The sequence below is a fragment of the Poecilia reticulata genome, chromosome 4 (genome assembly GCF_904066995.2).
Source record: "Poecilia reticulata chromosome 4, P_reticulata-male-v2, whole genome shotgun sequence".
NCBI lineage: Eukaryota > Metazoa > Chordata > Actinopteri > Cyprinodontiformes > Poeciliidae > Poecilia > Poecilia reticulata.
This window is the reverse complement of record NC_088833.1, coordinates 8,616,586-8,631,820: the sequence shown is the minus strand read 5'-3', so window position 1 is coordinate 8,631,820 and position 15,235 is coordinate 8,616,586. Positions and strand designations below refer to the sequence as shown.

At 41.0% G+C, this 15,235-nt stretch overlaps 1 protein-coding gene across 2 annotated transcripts; it reads right to left on the bottom strand.

Annotated features, from left to right (window-relative positions):
• Positions 1–353: 353 nt before the first annotated feature.
• Positions 354–13,278, bottom strand: LOC103463313 (interferon-induced protein 44-like). 2 transcript variants are annotated; one of them, XM_008406582.3, is made up of 8 exons: positions 13,192–13,278; positions 7,841–8,362; positions 7,577–7,625; positions 1,958–2,153; positions 1,718–1,870; positions 1,457–1,628; positions 1,264–1,364; positions 354–1,183 (listed from the first exon to the last, which is right to left on the bottom strand). In XM_008406582.3, exons 2-8 carry the CDS (start codon positions 8,319–8,321, stop codon positions 983–985), a joined length of 1,353 nt encoding a protein of 450 aa, XP_008404804.1. In that variant the 5' UTR covers positions 8,322–8,362; positions 13,192–13,278; the 3' UTR covers positions 354–982. The 2 variants fall into 2 exon arrangements, with proteins under 2 accessions (XP_008404804.1, XP_081462285.1); XM_081606159.1 differs by lacking the exons at positions 7,577–7,625; positions 7,841–8,362; positions 13,192–13,278 and adding an exon at positions 3,109–3,213.
• Between the last annotated feature and the right edge of the window lie 1,957 nt (positions 13,279–15,235).

Here is a 15,235-nt window from a genome sequence, read left to right as displayed (position 1 = left end):
TTTGCCAATTTTGGGGGGGGGGAAGACATTTTTTCAATAAAAAAGATTTTGCAACTCCAATGGAAATATTTTTTTCACATAAGTCACATGATCAGAAACCAGATGTTACTACTGCCGAAAATGACAAAGATGACAGGAAGTAGTAGGATGATGGTTGGTTTTTGTTTTTGTTTCCACCAGACCTCTCACAGAATAGCACAGATTATAGCAGTGCAGTTTTTTTAAATGGTAAAAAAACAACAAATTTGAGATAAAATAAGGTGACAGGGAAAAATGCTTAAAACTATCGATTTTACTACAGTATCTCTCAATAAACATCAATAATGTTCAATAAACATCAATAATGCCAGACATGTTTTCAACATTTTTATTAATGTTTTCATTTTTTTTCCCAACTTGTATAAATAAACACTTGCATGCAACAACTCAAATCTGTCTCAGATTCTTTTTTTAACTCAGAAAAGTATAAAGTAAGTAAACTGTAAACAACTCTTGGGTGGACAACAAAAAAATACAAAGAAAAAAAATTGCGTTTTTATTTTCAACATTCCAGGGGATCCAGGAAAGTCAAATATCAGCAAATCTTTGCACATGGAAGCTATAATATCACACACATATACATACAAATACATACAAAGTGAACAACTTCCTGATTTCCTATCTTTTTTGTTGAACTAAGAGTTTCAGATTATGATTACAACCAAACCTGCAGAATAAACTTTTAAAACATCATGCCCCAATTTAAAGATGTCCAAGAAACAAAATTATCAGACTGGAGATGTAAAGTCATTTCTAGGTGGGATTGTGGTGAAACTTCCCAAGACCAAAACTCACAAAAAGAAACACTTGCAGTTGTTTCAGCCAATCTGCATAAAGTAAATATATTCTGCTGCACTGAATATGTAAAACTCTACAGTTGTTCTGGATCAATGCATAAATACTGACACACCTGGACATGTGGATAAGCCTGAGCTGTCAGGTTTTAATACGCATCTCTGTATTTGGCGCTGCACACTTGGTAGCCGAGGTCATCAAAGTAGTTGTCAGCAAACCGGAGCATCTGGATGACGGTGCTGAGCAGCAGGATATCGCAGCTCAAGTCCAGCTCCAGCTCCCCGCTGTAGTTCTTGACTGGAACAACGCAGGACAGCGGCACGCCCACCCTGACGCTGACCTCCTGCATCTGGACCACACAGCGGTTCAGAACAGTTTGACCAAGCTTAGCATGAACACTGAGAGTAATTTAATTAAAAGAATCCTCACCAAGTCCTTGATGTATCCACTCTTATAGATGTTTCTCAGATCTTCTTTCACCAAAGGACAAGTTTCATCTACCTTAGTGAGCAGAACCAGCTGAGGAATCCCTGCAAACATTTTCAACATGCTGTAAACAACCTGAGCTTAAACCTTTTTCAAATTCATCAGTAAAAATGATTCAGTGACATGTTCTACTGACCCAGCAGGTTAACCTTTCTGCGGATAGCTTCCATCTTCTCCTCCAGCTTTGGGGGCATAATGGAGACCTTGCTGGCATCAATAACATAAACCACACAGTGGATCTTGTCTTTGACAGCCGGAGACTTTTGATAGCCGGGAGACTCAGGATGAAGAGGAGCAGCGGGGTTGAACTGTCGACGTAAACGAAGAATAGAATATCTTACATTTACTTAATGTAACAGACAAGTTATGCTTCACAAACTGTTATCAAACTTCCAACCTGGTAACAATCCAGCATATGACCCTTAAGGATGCTGCTGATGTCCTCCACATCAAGCCCCGCCCCTTTGCTGTCCTCCAGGCCCATGGTGTCACACAGGATGATTGGCAGAGGTTTGCCTTCTCGTCCAGCATTCACAGAGTAGGTCCGAAACTAGAAAACATTTTAAAAATATACTATTGTAGAGATTTTTTTCCCCTGAGACACAATAAACTATGTAGCTGAGAAGCAGAGTCAGACCTGAGTGGTGAGGCTGGTGGAAGAGCTTCCAGCGATGGCCTGGCTGGTGACATGGCCTCTGAACACAGAGTTGATGGAGTTGAAGAAGCTGGACTTTCCAGCACCAACCTGCCCGATGAGCAAAACACGTATCTGGGACATAAAACTGATTATGGGTTTGTAGGTTTTGATGCTCTCCATCAGCTCAGCCCTCTTTCTGCAGAGAAACATCAAATTACCAAGAAACTACCAACAGTAAACCTGCTGAATAATCATTTTAAGCAAAATGATAAAAACTTCCATGTATATTCTGTTAGTAATGCTATTTGATCTCTAAACTTCTGTAACAAAAATCTGTCTTCACAGAGTAACCGGGTTTAAAACTATGTCAAATTAAACACATGTGGTCTCCATTTACTAATTCATTGATTTCTGAAGGCAGGTAATTGTACCAAGCTTGGTTAACTTTGGCTTCAGATTACAATTCAAATTCAGAAATACTTTATTGATCCCTAAGGGAAATTAAATGTAGTTTATTTAATTAAAGAGTAAGTGCATATTGTGATTGCTGTGAGATTATATCTTGTCTTTTATTACTAAATGGGATTGTAGGAGACTGTGTGTGTCTAAAATGCGCTAATTTCAGATTTTTTATCAATTGAATCTTCCTCGGTCAGAAGGAATAGGCTCCACCGGTGCAGCTTAGAAGGTTTATTGATGGAATAATACCAGATATATGAGAAATGATGGTACAGATGATGAGGTGGAAATTTGTATGTATATGTGTGTGTGTGGTTATCTGAAACAGAAGAAACAATAAAGGGGCATATTAATAGCCATGCAAGCAAAACGGCTCCATATAGATACAGGATGAAAATGGCCTGCCGTAACACGGAAATCCAATAGAAGGCACCATAACACCACACATGAATTATTGGTAAAATCCAATAAACATACAAATGACAAAAACCGACAGAAAATATGAATTAACAGCATATTTTCTCATATGCTACTACAATGGTGATATATATCTGGCAAAGAATAGCATAGAACTTGAGTTATTACAAGTAATAGCTTGCATTATCAGTAGCCAGAGAAAACACGAGGCCAATTTCCCTTCGTGAGCTAATAACTCATAAACCCAAATATCGGGCAGAAAAATGTATACTTACATAATGAAAACACACACAGGTCTCATACACACGGGATTAAAGAAGGATTGATGATATCTATGGATGGATTTGTATGCCCCCGAGCCACACAGAAGCACAGAAAATAACTTGCTCATCTAGGTGAAATTTGAACTACAAAAAAACTGAACAGATGCGTCATGGGTAATGTAGTGCTAAATGAACTTTTAACAACCGCCCCTGTATTTGCAAACAAATACACTCATACAAAAGTCCACTAATTAGAAGAAGGATCCAAATCTTCAGGCACTTCAGGAAGCTCCACCAGTTTGGTTACCGGGCAAACGTAGATGCTGTCCTTGACCTTCACCTCAGCAGCTCGAACGACGCCATCCGTCCCAGGAAAAACCTTGGTGATGGTCCCGACAGGCCACAGTCCTCGGGGAAGGTTGGAATCAACAATCATCACAATTTGTCCCACAGCAGTACTATCAGTAGATTTCCTCCATTTCTGCCGTAACTGAAGTCCTGGGAGGTAGTCTTGGATGAAGCGTTTCCAAAATGGTCACTGACGACCTGACTGTGTTGCCATCTCCTCTTGGACAGGGCATCATGAGGACCATACACTGCTTGTGGTAGTCCTGCTTGTGGTTCAAGTCAGCCACGTCAGAGGAGGCATAACCGAGAGATTTAGAGTTAAGGATGCCTTTAAGCTGTTAGAAGCACCTACTCTGCCACAACTTGGTCTTTCAGGAGAACTTGTAAAGCTGATTGGACTGATCTGATTTCCCTCTCCCAGGCTCCCCCAAAGTGAGGAGCATGCTGCGGGTTGAAATTAAAGTTGATGGTCTGTTTGGCTAACTTTTGCTGCAACACTGGGGCCATGTTTTCAAAGGCGCTCTACAGTTTTTATGGCCTCCCCTGAAATTGGTGCCTCTGTCAGACCACAGCTCGTATGGCTTCCCCCGGCGAGCAATAAACCTGCGTAATGACATCAGGAAAGAGTCGGTGTCGAGGCTAGGGAGGAGATCCAAGTGAACACATCGAGTGGTCAGACATTTGTAGATGATCCCCCACCGTTTCTCTCTTCGATGTCCAATCTTAACTAGGTACGGTCCAAAACAGTCTACGCCTGTAGATCAGAATGGGGGTTTGTAGAGTCTCAAATGAGCTGAGGGAAGGTCAGCCCTCTTTGGTGTGAAAGGTGAGGCGCGCCATCTCCTACAGTCTATGCACTGGTACTGGTGTTTCTTAATGGCCTGTCGACCTCTGAGGATCCAATAGGTGCTTTGGCTAGTTGGGCTCCTGTCAACGTAGCACATAGCTCCAGTCAGGGAATCGACACCTGTTTGCGGGGTGCAACCCTTGAGCGTGCCATGATGAGAGGTGGCGATGTGTGCCTGTTGCTCTGGGACTCTCAGATAGGCAACAGCTCCATAGGATTTCTCAGAAGCATCACAGAAGATGTGAACCTCGTTTGTAGTACCACTGATGCTGTGAGGACTGTAGCAGCGAGGGATGATGATGTGCTGGAGATTAGACAGTTCTTCTTCCCATTCGAGCCAGCACTACAGCAGACTTCCTTCTATGGGCTTCCATCCTCTCTCTGTATTCCACAAGGCCTGCAAAATGAGCTTTGCTCTTGTGGTATAAGGACAGATATAACCCAATGGGTCATACTGACTGACTACCACTGTATAAATATTGCGCAGCGTGACAGTCGTGTAAGACACTGAGCGATGCTTGTACCCCAGGACATCGGTTGGGCAGTGCCAGCTGAGATCCAATGTTGACTCCTGTGGATCAAGGCTTTTGAAGTTCAACCACAGTTCACAGCTTTCTGACCTGGCCGTGCTAGACAGATGGGCAACCACTTCAGGTAGGTTGCTGGCCCACTGTCTTATCTCAAATCCGCCTTGGAGGAGTAGCTCTCTCATCCTATCGATGAGCAACTTGGCCTCCTGTGGGTCAGAAAGGGACTGCAGGCAGTTGTCCACATAAAAGGCTATATGGACGGATTCATAGATGTCCTCATGAGTGTCTTGGTGCTCCTTCACATGTCTCTGAAGGGCAAATGTAGCACAACAGGAGCTACACGTTGTTCCAAAGGCCAAGACTCTCCACTCACATACATCTGGGAGCCTCTCTGTTTCACAATCTCTCCACAGGAACCGTAGCAGAGGACAGTCTTCAGGGAGCAGGCAGATCTGGTGAAACATGGCTTTTATGTCTCCGCTCACTGCCACAGGATACTGACGGAAGCAGAAGAGTGCACACAGTAGTGTAGGCCCCAGTGGAAGGCCTGCCAGGAGGTAGTTATTGAAGACGGTGCCCTGGAACTCAAAAGAGCAATTAAAGACCACCCGAGCCGTGTTGTTATGATGTACCACATAGTAACAAAGACATAGACATAGTCTCCCTTTATCTGGATCACATCCTGACGGATGGTGCACAGAGATAGACTTTCCTCCTCTGCTGATAAGCCTAATAACTTAACTGCAGCTGGAAGTATGATGGTTTTCTCTGAGCCATCATCAAGGAGAGCATACGTGTCTAGAGATTTCCTCTGATGGTGTAACTGGATGGGCACAACCTTCAGCATTACACGGCCAGAGTGACTGGCAGGATCCAGAAATACTCTGCTGGTACTCACTGTTAGGATGTTACGGTCCCGCCTTCTAGCCTCAACCAGGTCACAAAGAACTAAGTGCTGTTCTCCACAGGTGGTGCACGGCTTCTTCAGAGTGCACTGTTCCGGGGTGTGTTTACGGCCGCAGAATCAGCATTTTTATTAATCCTTAAGCCAAGTGGCGACAGCTGTGAGGTCTAGCTTCTTAAAGTTTACAAAGTCACTGAGGTAGTGTTCTTTTCCTTCACTGTATGGGCAATATGGCTTAAACTTCTGTTTCTTCTTGGAAGGGGAAGGATTAACAGCTTGCGCCATGGTGTCTGTCTTTGGCTGTATTTGAGCAGGATTGGAGCCATAATATATAGATGCAGACTTACTCTGGCACTCTGAAGTTGCTTCTCTCTGATCGTGGTCTGTCTGATGACTGTGGCTCTGATGACTGTGGCTGAGTGGCTTGCCTGGATAGCTGAAGAACTTGGGACTTGCGCTCGAGCCATTCAGAGAGGTCATACATGTTGTATGTGCGGCTGCTGCCAGTGCGTATATTGCCATGTGTGATAGAGTACTCGATGAAACTGTCTCTGTAGCTTGGAGGGAGTTTGGTGAGTAATCTGTCTACATGTAAATAAAGCGCCTGGCGACTTGTAGAGCACATGGATGCTCTAAATGATCCAGCAGGATGTTATATTTATATTCCTCTGTTAGGTGTGCATGAGGCCCTAGTAGGCTGTCCAATCCTTTCTTCAACAGTGCAAATTCACTCTCCCGGCCTGATTTTTGGTCTAGCTACTTCTCAGTAATATCTTTTGTTCTGAAAGTAATTTGCAACCTTGTCCATTTGTTGCCATATTTGGTATAGTCAGCCCTACTTTAGTGCTAAGTTCTGCTCAAATGGAAATTGTTGCTTTTACATCTTTATTGGATAGACTGTTACACTAGAAGTCTGATAAATATTGCTCAATATCCCTCTGGGTTAAAGACATTATGTTTTTTATGAAGCTTGAGAAAATCAAATACACCTTTTGAGAGTCTACACAAAAGTTTTACCAAAAATGGCAATGTTTTCTTTCCTATTTTCCAAACTTGGAAGTTTTGCCCAATTGAAGGTGGCTGTCACTGAAATTTGTTTTGGTTATAAATATCCATCCATTTTCTTTACACGCTTGTCCCTCAGTGGGATCGGGAGGGTTGCTGGTGCCCATCTCCAGCTAACGTTCTGGGCGAGAGGCGGGGTCACCCTGGACAGGTCGCCAGTCTGTCACAGGGCAACACAGAGACACACAGGACAAACAACCATGCACACACACACTCACACCTAGGGGCAATTAGGAGAGGACAATTAACCTGACAGTCATGTTTTTGGACTGTGGGAGGAAACCGGAGTACCCGGAGAAAACCCACTACATTTTACATAAACATCCTAAAGAAGAAACCATATCCAATCTCTTTTTTTATAGTTGTATGTCTTTTTGTTTTTGTTTTTTAGTTAAAACGTTGAATTAGAAACAAAATGGTGATTCTTTAAAAATAACAGATTTTCTTTAGTTGGTATTTATCAAAAAATTATGTTGTATTTTTCAAAAGATATGCCAACATGTGCAGCTCTAAACCAACTTTTCTAAAGCCAACAACGGCTCCAGAGGTGGTCTCTGTTTACTAATTAATGGATTTCTCAAGACCGAGGTTTGCACTGAAAACTCATTATGGGTATCAGAGTAAGTGTGGGAAGGGGGCTTAATGGATGGGCTTAACACATGCATGTCTAACTTTTTATTTTATTTTATTTAAAAATAAATTACACTTTCAATAATCTATGTTTATAAAATTATAAGTTAACAAAATGTCAAAAAAGTTGAAAGGAAGTTAATATTTTACACTTACCCAGATTCCCAGACGACAGTCCTCCATGGTTTGTCAAGTTCAGTGGATTCTGGTAAAAGATTTAATTTCATTTTAATTTCCTACGTTTTTGCCTTGTAAACATTAATTATCCAACAGAGTGTGTAAATATTATATAAATTCAAGTTTTAAGTTCAGTTAAAGAGCATATTTAACTTATCTAAAATATAAACTGAACATATAAAGTTTGAGAATTTCTGTTTTTAAATTTTTGACCGTGACATACGTTTTTCACTAAGTACTCACCCTCCACCTGGTAAACTTCGCATTCAGTCAGCTTCAGGTCATTTCCATGCATTTCTGCAGCATTGAAGTTGTAATAATTTCCTGGAGCGCTGTATGTCACTGGTTGGTTTCCGTGGATAAGAATCATTACATTTCCAAAATTAGGACCAGAGTTACCTTGCATCAAGAGTGCATTTGGAGCATTAGTACAGGGGTATTTCTGGAGTTTTCCACCAGTAAAACTAAAAACAAAAGCCTGGTTATCATTGACGTATTGACCAGACTGACTGAATGGTTGGCTGGCGTAGCCTCCAAACACATAACCAGAGGCATTATAGCCCACAGACACAGTGGGTGCCTGGTAGTCACATCTCTGGTGGAAGGCAGCACCAGTAAAGCCGTGGATGGAGGCCTTGTAGAGCAGCTTCAGTTTGACATTTCCCAGCTGAGAGCAGATGGTTCTCTGCTGGTTCCTGGAGAGCAGTGGGTTCAGAGTGGTCATCTGAGCTGATCTCAACTTTTAGAATAAACTCAAGTTTGAATCTGCAACATAAACACACAAATTACATCGAAACAAAATTAATAAAATATGTTTCACTGTGTCATAAATGTATATTTGAGTACCACATTTGGGACTGAATACAAAAAATCCCAACCATTTTCTTTATTTTCTGACTTACTGAGATACATACGTATGTTCTTAAAATAATCGCACCATATTACGTCCCAAATGCGGATTAATGTTTTACTTTCTATGGTTTAATGACAGAACTTTGTTTTGTTTTACTGGCTGCCTAACAGAAACACCACACATAAAAATAACAAGAATTTAATACAAATATATTAGCATCTACTACAGTATATATCTCCTAATTTTGCTTCATGTTTGATGCTGAAGCTCTAGATTGAATGTATGGGTTAAGCGAAATTGAATAAATCCCACAAGAAGACAATAATGTGATAGTGGAGAACGAACATATTTAAACATAATAAAGTCAGTTATAGTTTAAGACATACCGACTTTATATCCTTAGCTGCTGAGCTTCTGAGATTAGGGGGGAATTCAGGTCTTTGGTTAAAGACAGGTCAAACAAAAGCTGAGTGCCTTTCTGTCCGCAGGAGAAATGAACCTTAAAACTTCAGACTTCCTGTACTGCCCCCGTAGAGGCCATTACAGGAATTACCTAAACTCATTTAACCTATGCATTTCACAACATGATGGGTTTATTGACTATGGGCAGATTTTTTTGCTACCCTACATATACATTAAGTGATAGGGAATTGATACTTTTTACCATTTATTTACTGATATATCTGCTGCTTTTTTACTTCTGCAGGATGTGATTTCCTGTTTAAGATGTTTCCAGGCAATGTGCAGACGCTTTGGCAGCTGTCTGCAGAAACATGCAACATCCTGTGTAAACCTAAGCTGTCATATTCCTGTACTTGCCTGTGCAGTTGAATTATCACTATGACGACATGCCTATGGTTATAAGTGAATAAATATTGAAAGTCTGCAAGCCCCCATTGGAGTAAGCTTGTCTGACGCAGCTATGTCCGACACGTCTCTCCCCTTTTGCAAAAGACCAATTTTTGTGTCCTTTGTGATTCTTTCAGAGTTTATTTGAAGAATAAACCCAACAACCTAACATTAAGTGAAAAAGTCTTTAGAAAATCTCTCAATTATCTGTAACAACTGCACCAATGAGTCATCGCATTCAGATTCACATTCAGGGCCCGGTACCCCATACTCCCGGAGAACCCCCCACAGGCCCCCCGAGGGACACGGTCGAACTCCTTCTCCAAGTCCACAAAACACATGTAGACTGGTTGGGCGAACTCCCATGCACCCTTCGGGACCCTGCTGAGGGTGTAGAGCTGGTCCAGTGTTCCACGACCAGGACGAAAACCACACTGCTCTTCCTGAATCCGAGGTTCGACTATCCGAGAGACCCTCCTCTCCAGGACCCCTGAATAGACCTTACCAGGGTGGCTTAAGAGCAGTGTTTTTCAACCACTGTTCCGCGGCACACTAGTGTGCCGTGAGTGATCGTCAGGTGTGCCGTGGAAATTATTCAATTTCACTACGGTACCGTATTTTCCGGACTAAAAGCTGCTACTTTTTTCCTTAACTTTGAACCATGCGGATTGTAGCCCGCTGTGGCTTTTCTGTGGATTTTTCTTCAACCACCAGGGGGCTCTCTAGCAGGAAGTGAATTATTAGAAGTCAAAATTGTAAATCAAAGAAGAACGGCTAATTTTCATTTAGAACAAGCACATGCTAGCAGCAGGCAAGACGGAGAAATGTTTTCAAACTCATATCATGCAGCTTTTAAGTTGAGGGTTGTCGATCTGGCTCTACAGGAGGGAAATAGAGCCGCTGCAATTAAGCTCGGTGTGAACGAAACCATGGTTCGGCTTTGGAGACGAAGTGCTGCGTCCAGCAGATTTATTAGGACGAGGCATTCTGCTGGGTCCTAATGGAAAACCGAGAGCAGCTTCCAGTTTTTATTTTATTTTTTTAATTGAGGGTGCTAGTATGGTGCGCTCTATAGTCCGAAAAATACGGTAATTGGTTTTAAAAGATTTTTTGAAAATGAATTGTCTGCAAATAATGCCATCTTCGAGTGTCTGCTGTAGTAGTAGCAGCGGCGTAATCATGTAATGTTCTTACCACTAGATGGCAGTAGGTACAGAGCATTTTACATTAAAACGAGAATTAGTGATGCACGAATGTTACAGGAAGCGGTGAGAGCACTGAATCTAGAAAGACTGACGACAGTGATGGAAAAGACAGTGAAGCTCAGCAGTAGTTGGGTTGGAAAGAACATGAGTCCATTTCCCACAACATGTCTGTGTGAAGTGAGCTTCTCAAGCCTGGCTACTATAAAAACTAAAAGCAGAAACTGAGAGCTGTTGAGGAAGAGCTTTGTCTTTCTTCCATTTCTGCCAGGAAATCAGATCTGTTTTCATCCAAACATGCACAGGTTTCACTCTAGGAGGGTAAAATATACAGATATTGACATTTTGTACATGCAACTCTTCATATTGTAACAGTGAATATGAAGTGAAATGTTTCCCAAATATTATTGCGTCTTTCAGAATAAGAATTATTTTCTGTATTCTGGCTGTAAGATGCTTGTGGATTAGTTTCTAAAACACTTTGAAGTTTTCTACAACTTCTTTAAATTTAACACCACAGTGTTGTGGCTGTTCAGGTGTATTTTTGAAGTGGACATGTTAAGTGCAATTTGAAATAAGAAATGTAAAATGTGATAATACATTTTTGTGTTTATTTGATTCCTATTCAAGAGACTTTGATAAGAATGACTATATATAGGCGGCTACAGAGTATCTTTATTTCCATTTTTAGTTGGTGGTGTGCCTCGGGATTTTTTCAATTAAAACAGTGTACCTTGACTCAAAAATGGTTGAAAAACACTGGCTTAAGAGTGTGACCCCCCCTGTAATTGGAGCACATCCTCCGGTCCCCCTTTTTAAACAGGGGGACCACCCAAGCCCCCGGTGTTTTGCGGGCCCCGAAACATGCTTTGTATTTTTTTTTTGCCTGTGCTGTCGAATTGTTACTATGATAATTCATAGTGACAATTCACTATCACAATGATAGTGAATTATCAGTGATATGATAATTGTGTGACCATTCCAGCACAAGATTGCCACATCCGGCTCGTCCATCTGTGGGATCGGCTAAGACCAGAGACACACACAGCTGATGAGACTATTGGTCTGCACAAAAGACGCATCACACCTTAGAGTCTAAGAGGTCCCTAAACGTTTTCCTGTGAGGGACACATAACTTTTCCCTTCTCTGGTGGGGGGCCGGAGACGGTTTGTAACAGAAAAAGTGCGACGTTTGCAAGAGTGCCTAAATGTAAAGATGTATTGTTTTCCAGAAAGCACAATCAAATAACCCTCTCTGGGTTCTTCACAGAAAAAATCCAGGAAATAACACTAGCTAGCGATAAGTTTTGTTTTCCTGGCTGCCTGACTGAAACACCACATATAAAAAAAACAGTTTAATAATAAGGAGCTGGAGAATAAATTCCCAACAGACATTACGACAGACATTAGGATAAACACTAGAAAATTCCAGAAGAAATTTAAATAGGGCCTGTTGAAGTGTGCCATTAATTTGTATGAAGCACTCTTGCTACAGCTAACATTGCTGGACTTGCCCTCGATAACTATCAGGAGCACAGTACTATATAATACCGACATCCTTGAAATGGTCCAACATAGTGCAATGACAGAAACTTTTGCCAGAGCCATCATCATAGTACTATGACTGACCCATTCCACCGCTAAAGTACATCCGCTAAGCCACATGTACAATGGATTTCAGTCCGGGACTGACAACTATAGGCTTCGCATATGTGGTTCTCACTCACGGTCACTCACGGTCCAAACTAAAAAACATAAAGACAGTCGGTGGTTCTTTATTTTTTAAAAAAATTTCAGCCTTCATACTACGTATTTTAATTTACACTAAAAATTCAGAGAAATACTAATTTTATTTAAGCAAAATATGAATAGTCACAGGAAAAATGTATTCCTCCCACAATGCGTTGTGAGACCTATCTTCGCCTGTTTGTGAGACTACTCTCTGCCTCTGGCTGGGCTCCGTTGCCATGGTAATTAATTATGTGCACCTGGCTGGCTGGCTGTCTACTGGAGACAGTTTCTATACTTGGGAGACACCCAGCGTCAGTCTGAAGGACTCTGACAAAATACCATAAGCCCTATCAAAATTTTGAAAACATTTTATGTGAGCAGGCATGTGTATCTATGTCATGACCAACTTTGAGAACAATAGGGCAATATATATGCCCATGAGGGCGAATTAAAAAGAGGAGTCAGAAATCCACAGTCCTGTGTGTGTTTCAGAGAGAAAGATTTCTATCTCTGTCAGACACTGAGCCTAATTTTTTTGTGCTTTTATTCTCAATTTATATAGTAATTTCAACTCATAATCCCACTAAAAGTAATAGGTCCAATTTCGGGATCAAGCTGAACGTTTTGATACCATTTTTGTGGGGGGCATGGAGCCGCATTAACGATGACGGAATAATATTTATTATTATTATTATTATTATTATTATTATTATTATTAATAATAATAGTAATAATAATATAGAGACCGCTTGTTGGGTGTAGAACAGTAGGTTCCTGCCATGCATTGCATAGCAGATCCTAATTACGTCTTAATGTCTATTCATGTTTGATACTCAAGTTTTGGATTGAATTTATGGGTTAAGCGTAATTTAATAAATCCCACAAGAAGACAGTAAATGTGACAGTGAAGCACGGATACATTTATACATATTTAAGCTCGGTCATAGTTTAACACTTACCTCCTTTAAATTCTGCAGATATCTGGTTGAAGGCGGCAGGTCAGCCAAAGGATGAGTGTCTCGCTGTTCGGAGCAGAAATGAAACTTAAAAGCTCATACTTCCTGTAGTGCTCCCCTAGAGGCCATAAAAGGAATTACCTAAAGTCGTTTCATTGCATCAGTGGTTCCCAAACTTTTCTCCCCCGGCTGGGGAAGTTTGGATTGAAAAGGAGAGCGTTGAGTTTAAAACCTCAACCTCTTTGGTTGAGGTTTTCAAGAACGATTTCTCTAATCCCAAAGAACAAACTTCCCCGGCTGGGGAAGTCTCTTATAGGTTCAGTCTTCTAATGCCGCTTTCGTCAAAAAAATTTCCCCGGCTGGGGAAGTTTGTTGACAAAATACAAACTTCAAAATGACAAAATCCAAACAATCCAAACTTCCCCAGCTGGGGAAGTTTAGATTGAAAAGGAGAGCGTTGAGTTTAAAACCTCAACCTCCGTGCTGATGATAGTGATATTAGAAGACCGGACCCTTCAAGAGAAATCGTCCTAGGGAACAATTTCTAAAAAGTTTGCGGTGACAAGGAGACCGTTTAGTCTAAAAGCTCAATCTCTACTCTGACAAAAGCGGCATTAGACCGGACCCATCAAGAGTGATCTGTCCTAGGGAACGATTTGACCGATCTTCCAAAAGAGCTAACTTTCCCGGCTAGGGACGTTTGCTATGGAAAGAAGAGACCTGACTATCAAACCTTAACTTGTGTGCTGCAGAAAAGGGCAAAAGAAGAGAATATCGACAATGTTCGATCTCCCAAATAATCTGAATTCTCCGCCTGCTGAGCTTGCGATCAAAGGAGTTGATATCAGCAAACTTGACGCTAGAAATTCTTGTCCGTCATCTTGACTGACAGCATCTGTCGCGCTCCCCCTGATTTTTAGTATGGCAGACATCTTAGTCAGCATGTTTTTTTCCTGGGTTTTGGCATTGGATATTTGATTACCTCAGGAATGAGGAACAGTTTTGACAAACTATTTTCTGTTAGCAATTTAGAAAAAAGTTGCTCTCAGGACGAGTGTACTTTCTCTCGGCATGATCTTTTCGATGCGTTTCGTTTTGATGCTTCCCCGGCTGGGGAAGTTTTCTGTGAAAAGGCGACAGCTGAGCCTGAATACTCAACTTCTCCTTTGATGAAAACAGCATTAGAAGACAGGCCCCCTGAAGAGAACACTGTCCAGGTAATGATTTTTCCAATCTTCAACAGGAACAAACATAGATACAGTGATATGGATATGGATGAATATGTTAATGGACAGTGAAAAACTTGCGTAAAGTGTAATGGAGTTGTAATTACAACTGTCCATCCATTTCATCCATCCATTTTCTTCCTCTTGGATCGGGTCGCGGAGGTAGCAGCTTAAGAAGGGAGGTCCAGACTTTCCTCTCCCCAGCCACTTGTTCCATGACCTCTGGGGGAATCCCAAGGCGTTCCCAGGCCAGCCGAGAGACATAGTCCCTGCGACGTATCTTGGGTCTTCCCTGACCAGATGCCAGAACCACCTCAACTGGCTCCTCTTGACGTGAAGGAGCAGCGGCTCTACTCCGAGTCCCTCCCGGATGACCGAGCTTCTCATCCTATCTATAAGGGAGAGCCCAGACACCATGCGGAGAAAACCCGTTTTGGCTCTTGGGACGTGGAATGTCCCAAGAGCCAAATAATTAATAATTATTTATTAATTAATTCAAATATATAATTCAATTAATTGATAATCAAATTATTTAATAATAATAAATATTATTGTAATATTTATTATAATATTTATAGTATTTATATTATAAATAATACATATTATTAATAATTAATAATATATAGCATTTATATATTATATATAAATAATTGAATATTTATATATAATAAACACATATTTATATATAATAAACACACTAATTGTGTTTTTTCATCATAAAAAACACAATCAGTGTTTTCATAATTAAAAAAGCACTGATTGTTTTTTTAATCATAATAGCAATAGTAATATTATGATTAAAAACAATAGCAATATTATAT